Source organism: Rhopalosiphum maidis, chromosome 2 (genome assembly GCF_003676215.2).
Source record: "Rhopalosiphum maidis isolate BTI-1 chromosome 2, ASM367621v3, whole genome shotgun sequence".
Lineage (NCBI taxonomy): Eukaryota > Metazoa > Arthropoda > Insecta > Hemiptera > Aphididae > Rhopalosiphum > Rhopalosiphum maidis.
The window spans coordinates 63,658,961-63,683,265 of record NC_040878.1 but is presented as its reverse complement, the minus strand read 5'-3'; the positions used below and the strand labels follow the sequence as shown (position 1 = coordinate 63,683,265).

General features: G+C 27.1%; 1 protein-coding gene across 2 annotated transcripts in view; it reads right to left on the bottom strand.

Annotated features, from left to right (window-relative positions):
• The window catches only part of LOC113551041 (nitric oxide synthase, salivary gland), a 78,975-nt gene that overhangs the window by 14,739 nt on the left and 39,931 nt on the right, over positions 1–24,305 (bottom strand). For both annotated transcript variants that reach the window (XM_026953049.1, XM_026953050.1), the window contains exons 4-7: positions 9,174–9,336; positions 7,842–7,933; positions 2,859–3,000; positions 703–842 (exon numbers count right to left, since the gene is read on the bottom strand). In XM_026953049.1, coding sequence (XP_026808850.1) covers positions 703–842; positions 2,859–3,000; positions 7,842–7,933; positions 9,174–9,336 — 537 coding nt within the window. The remainder of the gene's footprint in view (positions 1–702; positions 843–2,858; positions 3,001–7,841; positions 7,934–9,173; positions 9,337–24,305) is intronic.

Sequence of the window (24,305 nt, the reverse complement as noted above, 5' to 3'; positions counted from 1 at the left end):
TCAAGTATAAGAATCCTAGAAATACTATACACGTATAATTGCCAATTATACATAGTAAACAATTTTCATAAGATTTGTATGTATCGTTTTTGTTCGCGTGGCTTAGTTATATTGTATTCATGGACTGTTGAAATTAACAAGCAAATATTTATGTATCAAAAAATATTTACAAAAACACAAAACAAATATTTACAAAGTGAACTAAGTGAAAATTATCAGCTTAAATATTTGGATACGTAATTCGTGTTCGAAAAATCAAATTATGGGTATAAAAATATTGCCAATTGCAATTATATCCTTGATATAAAATGTACATAAAAAAACATTTAAATTTATAGTTTCGCGTTTTCTATAATATGTGTATTTAAGTATACCAACATTTTCAAAGTGATTGTTTGATATTAATGTATTTTTCATGAGAAACTATATTAGTATAATACTATAATATAGCATTTTAATTGTTTAAAGCTTATGTATGAAAAACCGTATAGGTAGTGATTATATAATTGTAAATAAGTATGCGCATAACATTAATTAGACAATGTATTAAAATATAATGGACATTTTTTTAGAAGTATTACGTATAGTAATCAATAACAAATATAAATATATGTCTTATACTAAACTATTGATGAATTGTATTAATTTTAACTTTAATTTATTAATGTGTTAATAATAGCGTGTATAACTATTTGTACTCACGATGGATGAATGAGCGAAACTTCCAAAACTAGTTCCCTCGGTAAATCGAAATAATCTGGATCGTGTCCGTTTGCTGATAACACCAAAGGGAGTAAATCCCATCTTGTGCCCTTTCCGCGCCAACCTAGTTTTGTACACACCTGAAAACCACGACACTTCGTTGATTTAATTACGTCCAGTACATTATATTTTAGTGATTGGGCATTTGACGTACCAGCATATTTCGGGTAAAATATATGACCTACCGCAAATTCCGAGTATCTACTCCACGTGACCTACCACACATTCCGTGTAATGCACGTGAATTACCGAAACATTTAATTATTAAATACAACGTTAGTACTATATAATATTATACGTACAAAAAATATTATAAATAGTTGAATTGACACGGATCAATATAGATTTTGTTTTTAATGAATTTGTTTTTTGTGAATTACATGTTATAATAATAATACAAATAAATGTATGTGGCTATGAGAAACTTTGTACTGACATAATCATATTATGATGAGTTTTCAATCATTAACTAAAACTAACAAATAATATAATTCATGTAATCATGCTTAATACAATAAATGTTTTATTAATAAGTTATGGGCAGTATAATAATTTATTATTCTAGACATCAATATAAATGGTATACTAATATATGTATATAATTATTTGAGTTAGTGTGAAGTCCGTTTTGTTGCGTGCAGTTTGCTATATTTACTATTTTATAAATAAAATTTTATTTTAATTAAGTTTTATTTGTTTTATTGAATGATTTTTTTTTTGTGGTATATTATTTAAGTTTCAATTAAAACTTTAATGTTATTGGTTATATTATATGTCAAGTTCAGTTTCAATTCAAACGAAATAACAGATTTTTGAACAATTGTGGAAGTATAGTCAATTACTATTTAGCTTCTATAATTTTTGACAAATTTATAAACGATATATATGTATATCATAAATATTAAGACCTAATTCAAAGTATATTGAAAAATAAGTTATAAAAATAACATATATACTATGTGTATAATATGTATTATACATAGATTTAAAATTTCACGAAATTTATTTTCTTGAAATATTTCATTGCAATGAAAAATAAAATATAAGTTATTATATCTTAAAGTTTATAATCACGTCAACTTGCAAGTGAAAATTTTCAAAACTTGGTTTATTGTGTGAAACAAAGAAAATATGTATAATAAATAATAATAATAATCATAACCAATAAAGATCCAATTAATAATACAAGTGATAAATATCAAAAATTTATAGTGCATATTTTTGCATATTTACTATCAATATTTTCTGTATATAATAAATATATTATTTTTAATCAACTATAACCGAACACATTTAAAAAAATAAAAAATAATATTTTTCAATATTTCATTGAAATATTTCAAATTTAGAACCCTAATTATACTACAACACTAAAATATATAATAACTAATAAACCAATAAACAACATACTGTAAGTAACATAATTTACCCAAAATATGACTGTAGTATGAAATTTATTTAATTAGTAATTTTTACGTGGATTATATTTCTCCAAAATATCCCGTTTTAAAAAATTATACACATCGACTCCGCTCACTATTAAATCCACCGTCTACTGTTTATATTACCTAACTATCGATTTAACTTAGTTTTAAATTTATAAAGATGGTAAAACGCAGTCATTAGTCTAATGATGAGTTGTATAAAAAACTGTTTAATTTTATGGTTCACCAAAATTTAGCCAATTATATATTAATATAATGTATAATTTAGATAAAACAATTTATATGTATACAATTTAGAGTAACGATTTTTAACGTTACACAAGGAATAACCACCAACGCACTTATAATATTTAATATTTTTTTTAAATATTTGTATATTATATTAAATTTAAAGCTTGGCAAAATCAATAGACAGCGGAGTTGATTCAACATCGGAGGAATCAATATAATATTGTTGGAATTTATTGTTCGGTCAAATTATTCAACGTTACCATTTTTGTCATATTATTTTCACAATACAAATCATTTTATATCGTTAAGAAGTTTCAGAATCTGAATTTAGAAATGTATTTTTTACGAGCAGCAGACATCAAGTGTGTACTTATTAATTTTTTTTTTTTATATATATATAATATAATATAACAATATTACGTCAGTGAATTCTACGTTCATCGGGTCGCCAATGATTGTTCCGTCTGGTTGCTTGTATCCAGCGTAAGAAATCAGTTGCGAGTTCCACACACGAAAATCGTGCCGACCATCGGTCCTTTGTTGAAATACAGTTATAGCTGATCTAAAAATATAAATATTTGATTATAAAGTATGATGTTTAAGATTATTTTATTGACATACGTAATAACAAATATATTTTAAAATGGACATGACCTTTATTCCGATCAAAATTGTAACTTTCCCTGTTCGGTCAAGTATAAAAATGAACGATTCCTCTTTTTGATGAATATCTCTTAATGGCTTAATTAATTTTTAGTCAAGCCAAAAAACTTAGTAATAATAATAATAATAACTACATTATGTTAAAATAATTATTGAAAAAGTATTTAAAATATAAGTTTTATACAAATTAAATATATAAGATAAAGTACAAATATGATATTCATCATTAATTATTTGATAATATTGCAATAATCACTATGTGCACATATTAAATTTTTTAGTCCACATTATAACTTTTTTTTTTAGATAATATGACGTGCCATATATATTTCTATAAGAAGTAAATATATGGACATGTACATAGTAATATAAGCATATATTTTCGTGAAAAAAACTATGATAATGATAATATCAAAATAGATTAGGTATTTATTTTATTTTATAAAGTTAGATATGTGTATATCATTATATTTAATATATTTTGTTGACACTAAGAACCTCGTCTTATAATAATAATCTTATAGTCATCATTCTAACTTTTATTCATCTCTTATTTAATAAATAAAATTTGTTTTTATTCGATCATAATAATAACTAAATATCGATTTATTTATGTATTAATATTTTAATCAAGAAATTAAATTTTTACCAATACTTTTTTTTAATCCATAAATTATCGATAAATTGTGGAAAATATACAACAATAACAAAAAGATTTAGATTGCAATAACAAGAAACTATAGTTATATCTAGTTGGATAGTTAATGCTTAGTTATTTTAGTAATGAAGAATACACGTTGTAAAACTATTCAAATTATTGTACGTTTTAATGAGACAACTCACAAATTTTAGTTTTTTATTTTATTTTTTTAATTTAAGTTACCTATCAAAAAAAAATCCCTACACAAATGCTAATAATAGCCACCATTCTAACCGTCTCGCTAGGTAGTCGCGATAACCGACAAGTACCTTAATAAGTTCCAGGTAAACACAATTTATTTTGTTTTCCATAGTTAAACTCTATGAATTTATTGTATTAATTTAATAATAGCTTTTAGTTTAAATTTTACATAAATGAATTATGGTCATTAAAAAATGTCACTATTTGCTACAAGCCCTAATAAATAATTTAATAATATTCGTAAGAAATATTTATGTATTTTTTTTTTTTTTTTTTTTTTTTTAATGAAGTCTATAAAATTCAAATTATTATATGGTATATAATTGTATGCAATTAAAGTGTAGCAATAATCACTTTTAAATGTAAAGAAACAAAATAATATAAATTGTTTGAAATTTATTTTATACAATAAGTATTCATATTCCATTGAAAAAGCAAAATAGTATTATCAATAATTGTTCCTAAAAAAATTAAGAACTGTGAATTTCAGGTGTATTATCGAATAGCGAGATGAATAATAATAAAACAAATACCAAAATAAGAAAACTTAACAGTAGTAACAAAGTGTATTATAATAAAACATTTTGTGTTTAAACAAAGTGTTACGTAAACATTCAACTTAAAAACTGATTAAACTTGGTTCATAATGAATTGATCACTACATAATAAATTATGTTCCCTTAAAAATATAAACATGTTTTTATAGTTTTTTAAGTTATAACCAACAAAATTAAATTAACAAGTATTTAGTGTAAACAGAATCGTTCCGTTGGCTAACAAAAAATGTGACAAGCTCTTTCAACCATATTAACTACTATGTTTTTTACAAGAGAGAAACTTATAGACTTATCCTTTCAAAACTTTGTAAATTGTAAGTGACTGTTGAAACTTTTCAATTCATCTTTGTAACATTTTAATATAGTCTTGTAAAACCACAAATCTAAAACGGTACAACGCTGTGTTTGTATAGAAAAAAAAGTATTTATATTTTTTTAACTACCTAGTTAAATGTTTTTTTTTTCCAAAGATTGTTATCTGAAGAATTGAAAAATGTTTTATAACCAGCAAACCAGGTAACGAAAATCATAGAATTTAGTATTTAAGTATATACATATGAAGTCAAAACTAATTTGAATAATCTTTCGTGAGCTTAAAAATGAACAATAGTCGATTGGGTTTTTATTGCATTCATTACGAGAGAAAGATGTTTTTTTGCGTATAGGTGAGTTATTATCGAATAATTTTTTTTTTAATGTAAAACGTCGTTGACCTTTAACATGTTTTGTGACAGTAATATTATGAGAAATATTCTAGTAGAAAATGAAGAATAGTTTGTACATTGAATGTAGATTGTATCAATTTAATGAGTTTGAAGTTTTTACATGTTTAATTTTAATATATTAGATTTTAAGATTGACAATAATGGGGAAAATGTTAATTTTGGATACGCACATTTTGTTTAAAATAATTGCGTAAAATGTAAAGTTTACTAGTAAAACTGTCTTAATAAGAAAGTTTTTAAGTTCATTGGTATTCCTATATGCAAAATCCTTTCCGTTTTACTTCTAACTTCGAGTTCGTCTTATTTATATGCATATATATATATATAATATAGTATGCTGGAATAAGTACAAGCGATATTAGGTGACGCAGGAAATTAAATCGCATTTAATGCATTCGCAGTTGATAAAACTTTTAAATAACACCTTGCTATTAATTGTATTTCTACTAAGTCAAATAATTGTATTGGTTATGAATTATTCGGTTGGAAATTGGCCGTTGATAGTATCTGTCTACTTTGATACACAGTAATTGCATGATTTTATGCTTATGATAATAATTATTGATGAAGCAGAATAAATAGCTACTATTTGAAATTGGTTTTATAATATTTAACTAAGCCTACGTATAGTGATAGTTAATATTAATTAGTACATATTAATATTTTATACACTAATGATACCATAATAAATATTCTACTCTACAAAAAAAAAAAAAAAAATGAAAACTCTTTTGTTGTTTAATGCGGGCTCAAGTGAACAGTTTACCATTTGGAAATATTTGAAAATATCAACAATTGTGAGGTCAATAGTCAAGTTAAAAAAACTTCACGGTATCCTCGGTGTAATCGATGACGTAATATCTGCCATATCCAGCGTACCTAATATTGTCGTTAAATCCTGCGTTGTGTCAAATATGACAACGATCACAGACTGTGACTGACAAGTGTGTTAAAACTATTTAAAATTAAAAAATGAGCCACCTTCATGTGATCACTGCAATCTTATTTTAATCATATTAGTTAAATAAATCTCAAATTGCTATAAATTGAAAAAAAAACATACGTTTTACAAAATAAAAACGTTCATTATTAAATGTATTCATATTTTCTTTATTGTATATAAGTGACAATATGTTACGAAAGACACTAGAAAAAAATATTATTGTAAGTGTTGAGTATACGAATAAGATCATAGAGGAAAACCTCATGAAATATTCATTTAAGTAGTAAATTTGAAGTTAAAAGATAAATGACACTTAATTTTTGTTTTTTGTTATAAGTTATAACTATGTCAGTTTATAACAAAACCAATTTTTTTTTATGTATTGTATTATATAGCTGTAGAATAACTAAAACACAGTTAAAAAAAAATGATAAACATTCACACGTAGGACGTAGACTTTTATCTATAGATTTGTTCTTAGTATTATAGAATATCGATTTTTATAGTAATGGTACTGCATACGAAATGTTATTTTATGTAATTCGCGTACACGTTATAATGATCGTTCATTTTTAGAAATTAAATTATGATTTGTGTGCAATAGCCTACGATTGTGTTTAATTCTATAAAAAAAATTAGTATTTATCGGTTATAATGGAATATTTTGGTATCTGTAATCGATATTTTATTAAATTATATTATGTAGTTATATTTTTACATATTTTTAATATGAACAAAGAAATATTCTCAGTACTCAACATATACGAGTTAAATATTTTAAATATAGTATAGTTAATTGATTATTTAATTTTCGTATGTATTATCTATCAGTAAGTTATTACTTATATTACTTATAAGGTATATTTATATAATTTATTTAGGTATAAAAAATAAATAAAAAGTATAAAATAATCGAAGAGTTTAATTTTTTAGTTTAATATTTTCGGATCATATTTATGACTTGTATTTCATTTACAAACACGATAATCACATAAAATACTAGTTAGAATATGACGTGAAATATCTGTTTTGGATTTAAGATGTGATGTATTCTCCGGTATATGCAAATGTGTTTGTTATAACAAAATTTACAAGAATAAAGGTGACAAGAACGGGTTCATGTGGTACATCCAATCAATAGCTGACAGTTTAATCAAACTTATAGAATTTAATTCTGTCTGTATTAGATGAAGTGGAGAAGTATCGCACGCTGGTTTGCGTATGCAAATTAAATTATTAAACGCACACTGAAATCGGGCTACTCGACAATACTATTTATATAACGCCACCGCCACTACCACCAGCACCACCGCTTCAACTACCTTCACCGCTAGCGCCATCACCTCAACTACTACCTCCAGCATTCCTACCACCACCTCCACCACCACCACTATCACCACCAACAAGAACAAGAACAACAATAACATCGGTATACGCATAATAAGGGTTTGGAGAAGAATAAATTGAGAGGTTTCGGTTCCAGAATTTTGTTTAATATGCTAATATACATAAATAAATAGGTATTTTATAGTGGCCATGGATGAATGATTTGTGTTTTAAGATATGTTAGACTTGTACCGTGTATTGTGAATAATGTTTATTTTGGTTACCAACCTTATGTTACCCTTGTTTGTGCTGTACTTTATGTGGTTGCAAATAGCTTCAAACATGTTGCTAGTCGTAGTCACTGATCTACAATCAAACATCTGAAAAATAAACAATAATTGTGAAAAAAGATGTAAATAGATATTTTTGAAAATAATTTCAGAAAAATAATTAAGAGGGCGCGATGTAACGATTTATGGTGTCTCGACCAGGAAAATTTAAACCACATTTAATGATAAAACGAAATATTTTTTAATATATAAAATATAATATAATAAAATAAGTAGGTATATTATGTAAGTTTTAAATAGTTAATTAAATAATATTTCAACAAATAAAATGAAAATTATTTTTAAAATGAAATATCTATATATTTTATTGGGCTTTCTTCAAAATATATTAACCAATATATTATGGTATAATATTTTTAAAATTCGTAGTTTTATAATTCGATAAAATTTTTTTATATACAATAAATGTATAAATAATACTATTAAATTATAAGCGATTCATTTGAAGACATTGTACAATGTTATTCATTTTTATCATATAGTACGGTACGAAATGTATCTTCAACCTTCATATAGTTCAATTCATTTTCAACAAACCAGAATAGGATTATGTACGATTTTTTCGTGATAACCACCGACAACCCACTTATCATTGGTATGTTCAAATGTTTTCTTCTCAATCCATCGCGAATACTCAATAGGTTTGAGTTCAAAATCATATTGTATAGATAACTTAGTAAAAGAAAACGATTATAGTTTTGATTGAATAGGCGCTTAGAACCATTGATGCGTGTTCAGCAGAATGGGTTAAAAATGATTCGTGCGTAGCCATAAAGTTATAATTTAAAAAATGTTTTCATTCATATTTTTTATTTTTCACGAACATTTACTCTTATTTGGCAGATATACAACCATTTTCAAAATATATGTTACTCTGTAAAGAATAAGGACGCGTAAAGGGAAGACATAGGAGGATGGTTGTACAATTTCATATATAATTTATAGGTATATTTAAAAATATATATATATATATTTATGTACATATTAAAAAAAATATATATACTATTTAATATTGCGTAAAAGATTTCCGTTGGGTTTCGTAAATGTTTTTATTCCTTTCGTTTCTATATTTCATGCAGTCCGAAAAAAGATTTGCATTTTCAAGTTCTAGCTGTATTCTAAAGCATTATGGTCAAAAATTCCTTACGATATTGCTTTTATAATATTTTTGAAGTATTCCAGTTTTATATATTATAATATCTTAACGTGAGTATACGTAAAATATAACTTTGTGTCTGTTTAATAGTTGTAGAAATAATTTGAACCTGACCTGCAGTTTAGCCCATTGTATTCGTCCAATACATCTGGCAGAATTCCTCCACGCTAATTTGGCACCAAATACCAATTCAGTTTCTGTAAGTTGATAAGTACCGGTTGCATTAACTTCTTGTTGTACTTGTTCCCATCTGGCTTCATACGCTGGAGTATTGGACCTATAAAAATGAAAACCGTTGTAAAATGAACGTGCTAAATTAATATTCAATTAGAATGTGATTGGGTGGAGTAGTAATATCATGATGTATATAAAATGCTTATTTGCATAAACACATAATAATTAATTATTTTTCAGATAAATATATTCATTTAATTTAATATGTAAGGGAGTTGAGTCTAGTAGATTTTTTTATGATATAGTGTAAAATCAAAAAATGTATTCCCGTTACATTTTTTTTTATTATTATTAACATTACGCATTAAATATCATACTACAAATGATTATAATGACTTTTATTAGGTACCACAATATTCTAAATATTTTTTTTTTCTAGTAACAATTTACTCTGTTACAGTAAGTGGGAGTGAGCGTCTATTGATCCAGTTCCTTTAAAAATGTTACTATTACAGGTGATATTATAATAATTATATGTTTAATTTACGTACCCTCAAACATTTACTAGGTAAATAATGGTTATAATTGAATAGAAAGGTGTAAGGATACGGTTTTATATGTATCTCCTTTATTTAAGACTAAAATATAAAACGCAAGCACTTTGCCACCATATGTAAGTGGACACCCGGTTCAATAGAATACGACGTGTACGAAATAACATGATAGCTACGATATCCTTATGGTAGCTAGAAGATCAGATATACACTTTGCGATCCCACAAAGTTTAAAAATAAATTTCGATGTTAACCTCAGCCTCAGCGACGGCGGTAGTAGCGGTGTTCGTGTTGGTCAGACGTATATTATTATGTACGACCCATTTTACTAGTATTCGTGCTATTTCCCTCTATATGTACCTATGCAGTTATGTATTATGTATAGTTTCCTAGTAAAATAATTCGTCATTTTAGATTTCGTGCCGATCACTGACAATTTTGTCGCAGTGTTATATGACGATTTGTTTAATTATTGTGCCGTTTTAGGATGTGTATTTTATTTTCGTATGTGGTTATTTAACGCTAAAATATATTTTCCCCGTATAGCGAGCTTATCGATTGAAGTCCTAGAAAAATGTACGTCACACAAGTTCAATCCGGCCGATAAATGAAAAACGTCTACTACTAAAACCAACGAACAACCACACAAAATGAAGATTATAATAATTTTATTATTTTATTATTTTTTACGTATACACGTATTCGTCATTTCAAAACGTTCTTAATACACAAAAGTGTACGAGGTGGTTATTTTTTTATCAGAAAACGGTAATTTTTTGGATATATTTATGTGTGTCGTTATTTGTCGGATATGTTTTTTCCTGGAGTTATTACGGCACTATAATCTAAAAAAAAAACAAAGAAACTACACTTTTAGTTTTTTTTTTACTATTTTTTATCGTTATCATTTTTTAAGTATGTTACTTTTTTAAATGAAAATAATGTTATACATTTCTTAATTAATCTTCTGATCCATAATTTAGATGAGTAGAGTCGTGGAGTATAACACGATATAATACGCTTCAAAATGCTTGTTCACTATTCCATAAATCTAAACATTGAATACTTATATTGGTTTGTAATAGGAAATTATAATTAATGTAAGTTTTCATTTAAATTGTAAAAACTTAAAAATAATAACGAGAAAAAATGTTGCGTTGTAATGACTTGTAATTATTATTAAACATTAAAAAGTTTTCAAAAACACATCAATTTACCGAGAGAATAATGGTTTAGCGATAAGAGAACTACTACTCGGTATAATATAATATATTATTATGATATAGCCACGGGCTACTTGTGAGGTATTCGGAATTATTATTATAATTATTATTACCGGTACACAACATGTCGTTTATACACATGTATTATAGGCATATATAATAATACAACAATAATAATAATAATAATAATATAATATTATTACGTACGTTATGACAATTATTTTATCATCATCCCGACGGAAGCAACGATGGTTAGACGTGGTGTGATGGGTGTGGTATTGGTGGTGCGAGGAAGGAATAGAGAGTAAGCTCTCGACGTCTCGGCGTGGATTACTATTTTATTATTATTATTATATATATACCTACGCAGTACAACAGTAGCAGCATACGGCGACAAATTTATTGTGACTGAATGGGTATAACGATACGACGTGGTCTCTACCGTATTAATAATAGTCCTTTTCTTCCCTTCTCGCGCGCGAGAAACGCATATAATACGCTGCCGTCTGAGAAGGTTTATATCGAGATTAGCTATATAATTACCTGTGGTACGTTTATGTACTATATATTATTATTATTATAGTTATGATAATTTATCGTTCTCGCGGTACATGACGTTGTTATCCGACCCCCCCACCCCCGATGGGGGAAATGGGTTGATAACGCTTGGTGGTGATGACACGCGGTGGCGGTTGTGCGAAGTATTGTGACGAAGAGTGGTTTCTTTGATATGGATATAACATATTATTATATGATTATAATAATAATTATTATTTTAATTGTTTTAATAGTACCTGGGGTGGTGTCACAAGATTGTGTTGTAAAAATAAACGTTTTACAAAAACATCGAGGAATATATTAAATAAATCGAAAACAAATAATGTAAATATCTACTTTTAAATTGGAAATATATTCAAGCTAAGACTTAATGCACAAGAACATTTATCAAATACCAAATATATTCAAATGGTGGAAAATATAATAACATTTTATGACACATGATATTATATTTATTTGTGTTTAGCCAATACACGAACCAGAAAATTACCAGTAGGTATTCTGTATTATGATAAATAAAAATTTTGCAGTTCAATGGGGAGGAAATTTTTGATTAGAGAGTTTAATAATTTATATTTTGAATCTGATCAGTTAATCATCTTGAATATATTATCTTGATATTTCTAAATAGTGGACTTTTTTTTTTTTTGGGGAGGGGGGTGGAAGAAACTACAAAATGTCTACAAATTGAACCCTTTCAATATCAGACACCTCTGAATAGTAGACAATATTTCAGCAATTGACAGTTCCAATGTTTAGGGATTTAAATTTATATTACTCTACATTGAATTCTATTTCTGATACGCCACACTCCAATAATCGATATAGACCCAATAAGTAGCGTCTATAGGTTAGAATGGTGATGGACAGAGAAAACAATAACTGTTTATTGCTGTTAAAAGATTGATGAATTTCTTAAATTTGGCACCCGCCTAGACCATATAACAACGTATAATTATCTATTACCTTTTGAATATAGATAAACAAAGTATAGTACGTAATAACTCCTGCTTCTTAATAATTATAATCAACAACATAATATTTAATATTAAGCATAATACATTTATTCAGTAATCAATTTTATACTAATAGCCATAGATAATTTGTACCATACAGATAAAAAACTGCAAAAACAAACAAAACAAAAAAATCCTATCAAAAACCAAATTAATACATATATAACCTATTATAAGTATATTTGATCACATTTGTATAAAATCACCTCATTGAATAATCTAGGATAAATTAATTTAAATAGTGGCACTCTAATAATATACAATCTAATCGAACCTATACGCTTTATTATTATTGTGTATTACTGTGTATTATTATACACTCGAGCATATAACGATATTAAAAACATTGTGTGAAACGTGTCCGAAATCTTTTCCAGGCATTTCTTCACGCGTGATGAATGTTTATCGATTAAGAATTATATAATGTGTTTACGCGATGACGTTAAAATGGCTTTTGATCCGCGAACATTTGTGTTTATCTTAATGTGCTTAACACCTGCAAAATATAGGAGTCTATGGACCCCATACCGTTTTTAACACATGTTAAACGCGTAGAGTTGACGACTGTTTGACTTAAGAATCGAATCTCGCTGTACCGTAATATAGGTATGTGTGGCTGTAGAATAATATAAACAAATCTTTTTATCTTTCATAAGCTTTTGGATGCGAATGTGTTTAGATCAGCGCACAATTAGATACCGCGAATCTACAACTATACATATTACATATTGTACATCTCTATATATGTTTACAACGCGTAAATATTATATGGAATAGGATTTAATTAAACGCAATCGATACGATATTTTTAGCATTAAATAATTTTACGATGGCAGTTGTGTCTTTTTATAGCGGTTTTAAATCAAAAGCGACAGATTCCAGAGTCCAGTGAAATTTAAATAATCGTGGTTCTCGTTCCGGCGATGTTTTCAGATGTTTAAAATGCCCACCCATTGATTCGCCAACACTGAGCGATTATGTAAATAATCCATTAAAATTGAAATACTAATGTTTAAGTCTAACAAAAGTTCGGATGATTTTATTCGCTCTTCGTTTATGTACGGACGTATGAATTTATCTCTTATATTGTCTAACCATGCGCACGAACGGCGAGTAATCGCTTAACGAGTGTAACGGTGCATAAAATGACCTCCCGACAACAATATTTTCACAATAACAAATAGTAATCTGAATTGGTACTTTGTCCGGAGTATTACAGTTTGTTCGTTTAAGTCAAACTTTGCTTTTATTTAAACATAGGAAACGATGTGTCGCGTATGATATTATATCTGTATAATAATAGTATAATGTGTGTCTATAACTGTTGTTATGCCTGGTTGTTTCGTTATTATATATAAACGTCGAAGTCGTTATATTTCTGTGCTTTAATATGAAGGAAATTCAATGAAAATGAAAAATAGCAAAATTATGATAATCGATGCGAAATAAATAACGGTGTATACCGTAATCTGTTGTAATGTAGTGCTTAGCTAATTATTTTAATAAACCATGTTTCGTATTATACAATATTAAGTACATTGAAACATTAATTTATAAAACAAAGAAAGAAAGCATAAAATGTTATTTTTTCAACCGATTTACGGTCGTTAATTTGTGATGAAAAAAAAAAACAAAACAAAACAAAAATATAATACGTAGTCGAGTAGTTAATAGCTAATTCTAGTTTTATCATTATTATTAATATGTTAAGTTATCATAGATGCGACACCGTTATAGCATAAAACTCTCGTAAGCATTTTAGACTTAGTTTTCAGAAAGTGGGTAATCGTTATTCATCACTTCACAACTGACTAAGTTGGCCGTCTTATCTCTATACGGATAATGAATACATTGGATATTAAGGGCAAAAATGCATAACAATGCTTCGTGCCAAATCGGTATATTGCTGGTGTCTCCGTTAAAGTATGCGGTTTTTATTACCCATATAAAGTAGTATGTTTGCCCCTCCCTTAGAATATTTACATATATACTGGGTCGTAATAATTTTCTCGTATCAAGTAGTATCACGAAAGGCCCATATCATGAAAGCTAACAATATTGTTAGCGGAAAATTGCTTAAACGCGCGCGACGCATTACTGTTTTATGTAATATATTTTTTATGCACAACAATCACATAACAGGTCAATAGAGAACGAATACAAAATAACGATGTATAAGTATAATACTATAATATTATAAATAGTCTCACGATTATATGATATTTATTTTTATCGCAATGACGGCGAGAAAACATATTTAAACGTTTAGTGTTTCGACTTGCGAATCAACCGGCTTGAAATAAATCAAATTTACAGACGTAGAGATTATGTTTTTTGTTTATTTAAATTACTTCTATAGCGTATTGTTTCCTCTTGAGGGCGAATAAACTTCAAACGAGTACACACCACTGCACATCATGTCGTACAGATAATTTGCGGGTAATATTATACGTACATAGTTCAATTCGAATTTCACGCCCAAAACATAGGTGTCTATGCAGACACACACATATTGTACAACGCGCTTATACGTTTAAGTGTCGTTTAAATTGTATAGGTATGTTACTATTTTTCACCAAATTACTATTAGTCAGTGGTTTTGGTTGGGCGGTGGGCGGCGGCGGCGGCTGGCTTAACGCATTTAATCATTCGGAACGAAAAATCTGACAACACATATTCTACTGGGAGAAGATCCAAGAACGGGTTTTCGGAAAAACGTTAAAAGAAAGTAGCTTTTTGTATTAAAAGTTTTCGCCGGAAGGTTTCGGTCATTTACGTTTCATTTCCTTTCGTTAACCATTGATCCCTATCCATTTTCTATATACGTGATTGGTACGCGTGCGAGTGCGCGTGTGCTCGTGTGATTTATCGGGACTCCGGTTACCGGCCTCCTATTTAGTATGCTCGCCCATACGACTGCTGCGTTTTGACTTTGGCTCGTCCGCGAACTTTCGTAGCTATCATATTGTCAGATCGCTTAATAATAACTCGCTCGTCCCCAGGTGAATACGTTTTACCCGGTCGCGCTACCAATACCAGTTCAGTGCGCTGTACTATACACCACCTACTTCTACTACTACTTTTACTATTATATACTCCGTCGTTGTATTATATTATAATGGCTTTGCTGAAATAACACATCCTTCCTACCGGTGCCATTCACTGACATATTCGTCAGCGAAAGCTCAAGTTTTTGCATTATAATAATCTACTCGCGCGTCAATGGCGAAAACGCGCACCAACTTTATTTCGCTCACTTTTATCAACTGTACACATACGCAACTTGTTTATAATAATAACTGTTAAGGACTTTACTGTTATACGAAATGCGCTTTGTAACAGAATGTTTTATAAATAACATTATCCGCGGTATGTATAGGTGAATGAATGTTAAATTCAGAACACGCTCAGAATCAAATTATGGTTTTGTATGCATTTTAGCAGCACCCTAATAACATCAATATTATACGACACCTTTTACTACTCAGTATTACGATAGTGCCGTCTATTACCCATAGTTTTGTGTATAGTTTCATTAGTAAAATGTAGTTAATTGATTTTCATACAACCAATCAAAAAAATCAAAAATATATATATATTATTCACTATAAACAATAGTTTCAGCTTTCTTTTTTAATTTTTGAGGTATTAGATTTTAGAATATAAATGATGGTTTTAATAGTATTAAATATACACTAGAAAATAATATTCAATAAAAAATCAGTCAAAACTAGTTTTGACTCCTGTTTTGACCAACTATATATTTGAATGCGATTTATTTCACATTCTTTGTCGACTGGTGATTAACGGTTAGAATCCATTAATTCGTCTGTAAAACACATTTCTAACAAGCATTTTCAATTTATTCCGAGAACAAAATTATGCCCCAGTAGTGTGTAGGTATTATATAATATATATTCAAATTAAAAAGCAAGATAAATCATCATGAATATTATTTTGTTTATACAACTTATAATTGGTGTTAGTAAGAATTTTCGAACGTTCCTAACAAAATTGTTGGGCACAATTTTATAGGTGTTCATAAAAACAAATTACAACAATAATCTTAAAAAATTCTGTTTTTAGATGAAAAATAAATATAAATCAATAATCATTTTTTAATATATATCTCTCTCTATATATATATATAGCTATAATAAAATTTTGATATATTATCAAAAATTTAATAACTACTTTGCGAGTTTCTGGTAATATACATTATGCATATTGTATACATACTATAGGGTGAACCAGACGTCAGGGTAATGGAGCGTTTTAATAGACTTAGCTAAAAAAAAAAAAAAAAAAATCGAAATATCGTGGAATATCTTATAATAGTGAAATATATTTTTGAGACTAAAAAGTAATTTGCATGTAAATAAATAAAGACTTAGTGATAAAATATTTCAAATATAAATTATTATAAAATTTGCATAAATATTGAATAAAATTAACTACACAGAGTATAAAATATGTATTTTTTTTTATTTTCGATGTAATATCTATGAGTTATAGATGAGTTATATACTCATGTATTGAGTATTTCATTACAAGTTATTTAAATTTCTGGTAATAAAATATGTAATAATTATTATACACTGTTTATTTTTAATTTTTATTCAGATTAAGAATTTTGTGTAGTATATTGTTTTTTAAAATGTTATCTTATAAGGATTACAATATAATATAAAGCATAAAGATATTATTTTGTTATATGTAACTATGAAAATATTATCATCATAAACAAAAACAAAAATAATGTTAGTAGAGAACTAGTAACTAAAAGAACGCTTAGGAATCGGATTGAATCCATATAAATTAATTTATAGTTTATATGCGTAGTACATAAATTATTATATAAATCACATTTTATAGTTATTGGTATAATAGTTAATACGAGTACATACATATCATACAAATAACATCAGTGTTCAGGAATATTTATCAGGTATGTAATATTTATGTATAAACTATTCAGTAGAATATTGTTATTTTGTTATTCAAAGTATTCAAATTACTATTGACGAAATATTCAAAAAATAAAATTTTTAAAACATGTATTCAAATAGTTTGAATAATCAAAACACAAATTATTATTGCCATTACACAGGAAAATAAAACCTATTTATTTTTAAATATATTTATCAGGAGGTATAATAATAAAGGTATTTGATGTCAAATGCATTCAACGAGAAATACTACGCATAATATATATTAATAATATTTGTATAGTTACTAATTTTTAATACTCATTGGCGTTCTAATAAAAAACACGTTCAATTAAACCATAAAAAAAAAATCACTACTGAAAATGTATCGACTAAATATTTAAAAAAAAAATTGTTTTTAAATTTAATTCTTATCAAACGTAAGTATGATGTGGTCTTGGTAGCTATAAATTGTATATGCACTGACAAGCAAATACAAATAATCCTAAAACTTTTCAGTCCTAGATCTGTTTATGTATTTGTTTTTGTTTTAAGTTTTGCATAACTTCATCATTTAAATTAAACCATGTCCATTCATGGTAACTTTTAGATTTATATGTTAGGTGCGATGTAAATTAAGTAAGCCAACTTGGTCACGATTGATCTTCTAATCCAACACCCGTGTTAAACTTAAATCTCGCCAAACCTTGCTATAACTTTAATGGTTGAACCACCTGGGGCCTAAGTTATTATGTTATGTTGTATTCTTTCTCTTGACCAAGCTATGCTCATGAAATATAAATACAGTTCAAAAAGGTTTTAACTTATTTTCGGAAAAAAATAAAAAGTACTATTATACTAGTATTAAAATACGCATACAGAAGATAAAAAGACTGCATGCGGTGTAACATCATGCTGTTACGTAAGTTTATGTTTTACTGTTGTTGAATTATATATATACTTAATTTAAAACAATGTTTATTATTCTTATGATAAATATTAAAATTTAAAATGTTTATTATAGCTTGTAATTAATTGCTTAATTATTTACAGGTGTATAATATATTTAAATCAATTATAATAAGTACTAAAAACAACTAAACATTTCATTTAAATTTTTTTTTTTCGACAGTTTTGTTTGACAAATTGTAACTAGCATGAAAATAACTGTGGTATCAAAATTAAAATATGATAATCAAAAGAGAACTTTTCTGTAAAAGGGAGAAAATATTAACATAATGAAAACGTGATCGTTTAACTCATGGAAAAACCATACGGTCATTGAATAATAATAATAATAATAAAAAAACAATAATCAAAGTATATATTATATCTACCTACTATAGAAACACTGAAAACATAGAAGGTATTGGAGATGAAAGACGAACAGATATAAATACAAACGATGGCGTATTAAATACACATAGTAATAGAGAAAATAACTTTGCTAGAAATCATATTTTAAAAAGAATACTATAACTCACACCGGCGTGAGAGTGGTGTAAACTTCACAACTTAATAACAAAAGGCATGATTGAGAGGAAATGTGTGAGAGGAATATCAAGAACAACCTATACACGTGCATGTTATATTCCAGTAAAATAATGAAAGATGCTGAAGACAATACGTACAAGCAGCTTGTGAACAGAACATTATAAACGCACAAGAGTTATGGGGATTTTGTTTTTTGCAAACTAAACCAATCTGAGGGTTGTGACATACAAAATAGTCACATTATTCACTATAGTAATGTAATATTGACTGATTTTTCACATTTAGCTATCTACTGTGTTGTGTTAATTCAAGTGAAATATAATATATAACAATAACTTTGGTATCTATTTATTTATAAACAGTACTTTAGACTAACAGGAGTAAACTAAATTATTCGGAGGATTATTAATATTATTACTGTGTATTAATAGTTACAATTAATATGTATTATGACTTCGACAAAGTGAATAATATTAAAGTTTTAATGAACATAAAATATGTATAATTATTACAATATTTGAACAGCAGCCATGCACGAGTAATTTGATATATAAATTAATTTTTGATCGTAATTATTTGTTGCATTTTATTTTCAATGAGAATAAAATATCTAGGCCAAATGGTTTTCTTGATCAATTTTATTATTTATATAAGCTTATAAAATTAAAATACGTTCCTCGCTCAGCACACAGTCTAAAACCTATTGTTACATTTTCATTATACAGCTGGCGGTAGTGTATAGATATTGGATATAATATTTCATATATGATTTGAGAAGAGTAAAAACAGATTATATTATAAATTTAGTACCTATTTATTTGTGTAATTAATTTATTATTTCTGATAAAATAGTTTTCTTGTATTTATTGATTAATCTTATGTATCAAGTATCTTATATTATGAAATTTTGAGAAATTTTGTATAATACCGAATGTATATTATGTATTCAAAGATTAAAAATATGACTAATGATAAGGATACAGCGTAGTTCGACGGTATAAGCATAATATATTTTCGAGACATGTACATTAACAATATATAATAATGCGAGTATGAAATATATTTCAAAAAATAACGATATGTATTATTTTTCACTGACAAATGTACCCTACTTTGTACATAAGCCAGTAAACTGCGAATAACATATAGTTGCCTTATAAATAGTTTAACTAATCGAAAAACGGGATATTTATTAGATAATATATAATATATATAAAGCTATATCACACTATGTAACAATACAAATATAAAAGTAATACTTGTTCATGGTAACTTAGATTATTTATATATTATTACTAAAGATTATCAGTTTATTTATTGATTAACTAAAAATTAAATTAAAAGTAAATGTCATTATTAATAAATGGGTAAAATATAACATCTAAATAAGCAATATCAGATATTAGATAATCACAGCTATCGTATTTTTTTTTCAGATTATATATTATTGTGTATGTATGTTTTTTATTTTTGAGAATATGACAGTGAACTAAAATATGAGGGGGTAATATAAATACCTTTCGGGTATACTGGCTTAAGTATTTTTGGCCGCCTTAAAAATTAAACCAAATTTACTGAATATTTTAATGCAGTTAATCATTTTAATACTAAGTAGTCACTAGAGGACAATACAATAATACTAATTTAATCCTATAGGACAAAATTTAAATTGCACACGAATTATTAAGAGTAATGTTACCTTTTGACATTTGATTTGATAATTATTACGTAAATTAAATGTTTTCGTGTAGCTGTATTTTAGAACTATATATATATATATATATAATCAATTAATTTACAGCTGGAAAATATTTATTTATTTTACGTTTCAATGACTTAAATATCGTTAAATACATTGATTATTTCATAACGAATCAAAATAAATTAGTGTGTATATTATACTTTGTTTTTAAATTTATTTTTTTTATGAGAGTTTTAGTTATTCTATTAGATACAATTTTGTGTCCTTAAACTGAGAATTTCATTGCCTCCTTTAATCTGTGCATGACTTTAAAAATATAAAAAAATCTGATGAAACATTTTATTTGATAATTTGTTCTACGCAAATAAAGATTACAAAATATATATTAAAAAAAAAAAAAACTAAGTAATATTGATATTGACATTGGTGATGACGTAAATATAAGTTTTGAACAAAATAGTATATCAAACATCGAGAACTTGAAAAAAAAAATTCAAGTTTTCTAAATCAAATACGGGAAGACATAAACGCCCACCCAAAGAGTATTAAGATCGCACAAGTAATTTTATTTTTTTTTCCTGTTATTGCGTATCTAACTGGTGAAAACGTGACGTTCTAGCATCATTATTTATGTACAATATAATTTCAAGGAGCAAAAAAAAAAAAACAACATTTATGTTATGGAAAAAAATTAGTTTAAAAATGGGTGGGATACTTTAAAGAGGGAAAAAATAGAGGGAAATCCATCGGCTTAATCTCTTTGCGTTATTAGTGACTAAAATGTTTAACAGAGCGCTTATAGCTTACCCCGATTTGCACGGATCATTAGCAGAAGCTAAACCGGTAATATTTCCATACCTTTCCTTTATTTAAATACATATGTTTAGCTTATATAATTATTACTTAAATTTATTCAAATCGTTAAAATGTACGCTGTTAACTATATCCAACTGGCACATAAATGATATGTATAAAATATATAAATACACGAGAGCTGTTAGAATCCTGCTGCATCTAGAAATCGTTTTACTATAAATATTATTAATATCGTGTGTGTCGTATAATATGTGTACAGTTTACACTCGTACGTAGGTACTACGTAGTAACGTCTGACAATTTGAATCACGGTTTTAAACTTATACAAATAATAAAACAATTAATTGTTTTAAAGATGACCATTTACATATCTGTTTAACATGGCATTGTCCACAGAATATCATATTAAAAGTCATTATACTGTCATTAGTATGTGTTTAAGTTCACGCTTAAAAATTAATAACAACTGCAGATTTAACGCATCTATTTTTATTTTTACGTAGTTTTTAACCACCGATCACTGGTAAGCTGTTAAAATTTTGTTTTAACATTGTTATTGTCAATTGTTTATACTGTACACGGTAGCCATATGAAACTGATGCAATCGCATGTTCGATGTATCGAGTGTTAAACCAACTGTCACTCAAATAACGCGGATACCATAAAAACAATAGAAAAGAAATTCGATTTCATTTTAAACTAGTAGAATTCTTCATTACGATCATCGCAATTTTCACGTTTTAAACTAAATTAGAACATAAAAAAAAAATACCTTGTATTTGTATTCTATAGATTAATACCATAATTAATGTATACACATTTAAGAATTTTGAACTATTTGTTCTTTCAAGTTTAAATTATTGTTTGTATCTCAGAGTCACACTAGTTGATATACTGACGCGGTGGGCACACTTATCAATAAAATCACAGCTAGTATGACGTTAAATCCGATAATAAACAAAAAATCATCAGTCTATAAAAAAATGTCAATCCTAATATATAAACAGCTTCAACTAGAGTTTATTAATCATGCATGTTCAATCTAGGGTTATGTTCGTCTATACATTTAAAAAAAATTCAAATATTTCAAAATAAAGTTTTAAGAATTATTACACAATATGCTCCGTGGTTTGGAAAATACACATTTATGAAAATATAAAATATATGTAAAGACATAAAAACCTTCATATAAACAGAATTGAATATTACATAAACGTCCTATAAAAATTTGTTCATAAGTCAATACTCAGTTTAACACGCTCACTACGAAATTTTAAACACGGCCGCCCACTACACGATCCCATTAGTTAAATTTATTAATCCTTAATACGTCTATTAGTTTATCGTGTTTTTTTTTTTATTATTTTACATAGCATTTGTTTAATATTTAGGCAAAATTGTTGTATACACACCTGTTAGTATCATTATATATCTATAATCATCTCATTAAGATAGTCAAAAACTTTTTATTCTGTATCATACATATAGATATAGATTAATAATATTATACTAACTGAAATTAATCATAAACATTTTCAATTTAAATTAATACAATTGTCTAATGTCACAATTTAACAGTGAAGTTGATGGTGTTGCTCATAAGTCTTAACCCTAACAATTTAAAGGACTATGGTCGGCTAATAATATTCAACCCATGTAATATTTACTTTTTATACGGCTTATTATGATACAATAAGCCGATATTATATTACACGGAGTTATCACAGGTAATTTAACAAACATAATGTACTATGGTGCACAATATATTTTAATAGTAATTTCACTAAACATGTGTTTAATACACGAATGATTTATTGTTATTTTTTTATTTTTCGTGTTTTCGAAATGGAACTACCTATACAACTCTATTAATATTCTATTAAAATATTTCGATTAAAATATACATATATTTAAAACAAGATATTTATATTTATTTATCTATATTATCATATGGTTGACGAATATTTAAATTGATTAGACACCGAGTTTTAAACACGTTTTACAAGTTTAATCGGGAAGAAAAAACCTTTCACATAATAGGTACAATATTGCATGATTTAGAAACACGTAAATTTCTGGGGAACAATTATAGCCAACACACGTCAAAACAATACATCTGAAAAACTTGTAGATGTTAAAAGTTCTCGTCGAATATCTTTTGAACACGCAGCTAAAATGTGTTGTAGAATACTCATTTTAACGTAGAATCATTTTCCTTCGAGTTTTTTTGTTTTGGTACCAACTATATACCATACACACACACACACACACACACACACATATATATAATATAATAACAGTATCTATCGTAGTAATTGAGCCAGTTCGAAGTTTATACGACGGAAGTTTCTTTCTTTTCTTTTTTTTTTTTTTTTATCGGAATTTAAGGCTTTTACGGTGGGGCGCAGTGGGCCGGTTAGCTAGTTTTTATCATTCCATCAAAACGCTCGTCCATCTGATCCGTCTACGCATTGTAATAGTATTACCGTCTTTAGTTCACACGCCACGGGCGACTACATGTACGACGGGGAATTATACTGTGCCTAATATCGTTTTACTACGGGTGTTTGACATCCGCTGATCTATTATTGTCGTCCACGGTTTATTACTTTTTTTTATACGTATATAAACATTCGATTTGTTCGATAAAGCCACGTTATTTTTTCAATCAAACAAATGAATCCGAATCGTAATTCGTCTGAATTGTCGAGCAGCACACGCGAATGTATACGGTTAAATACGCACAAAACGACTCTTCACTGCTGTCGTGCACATCGAATG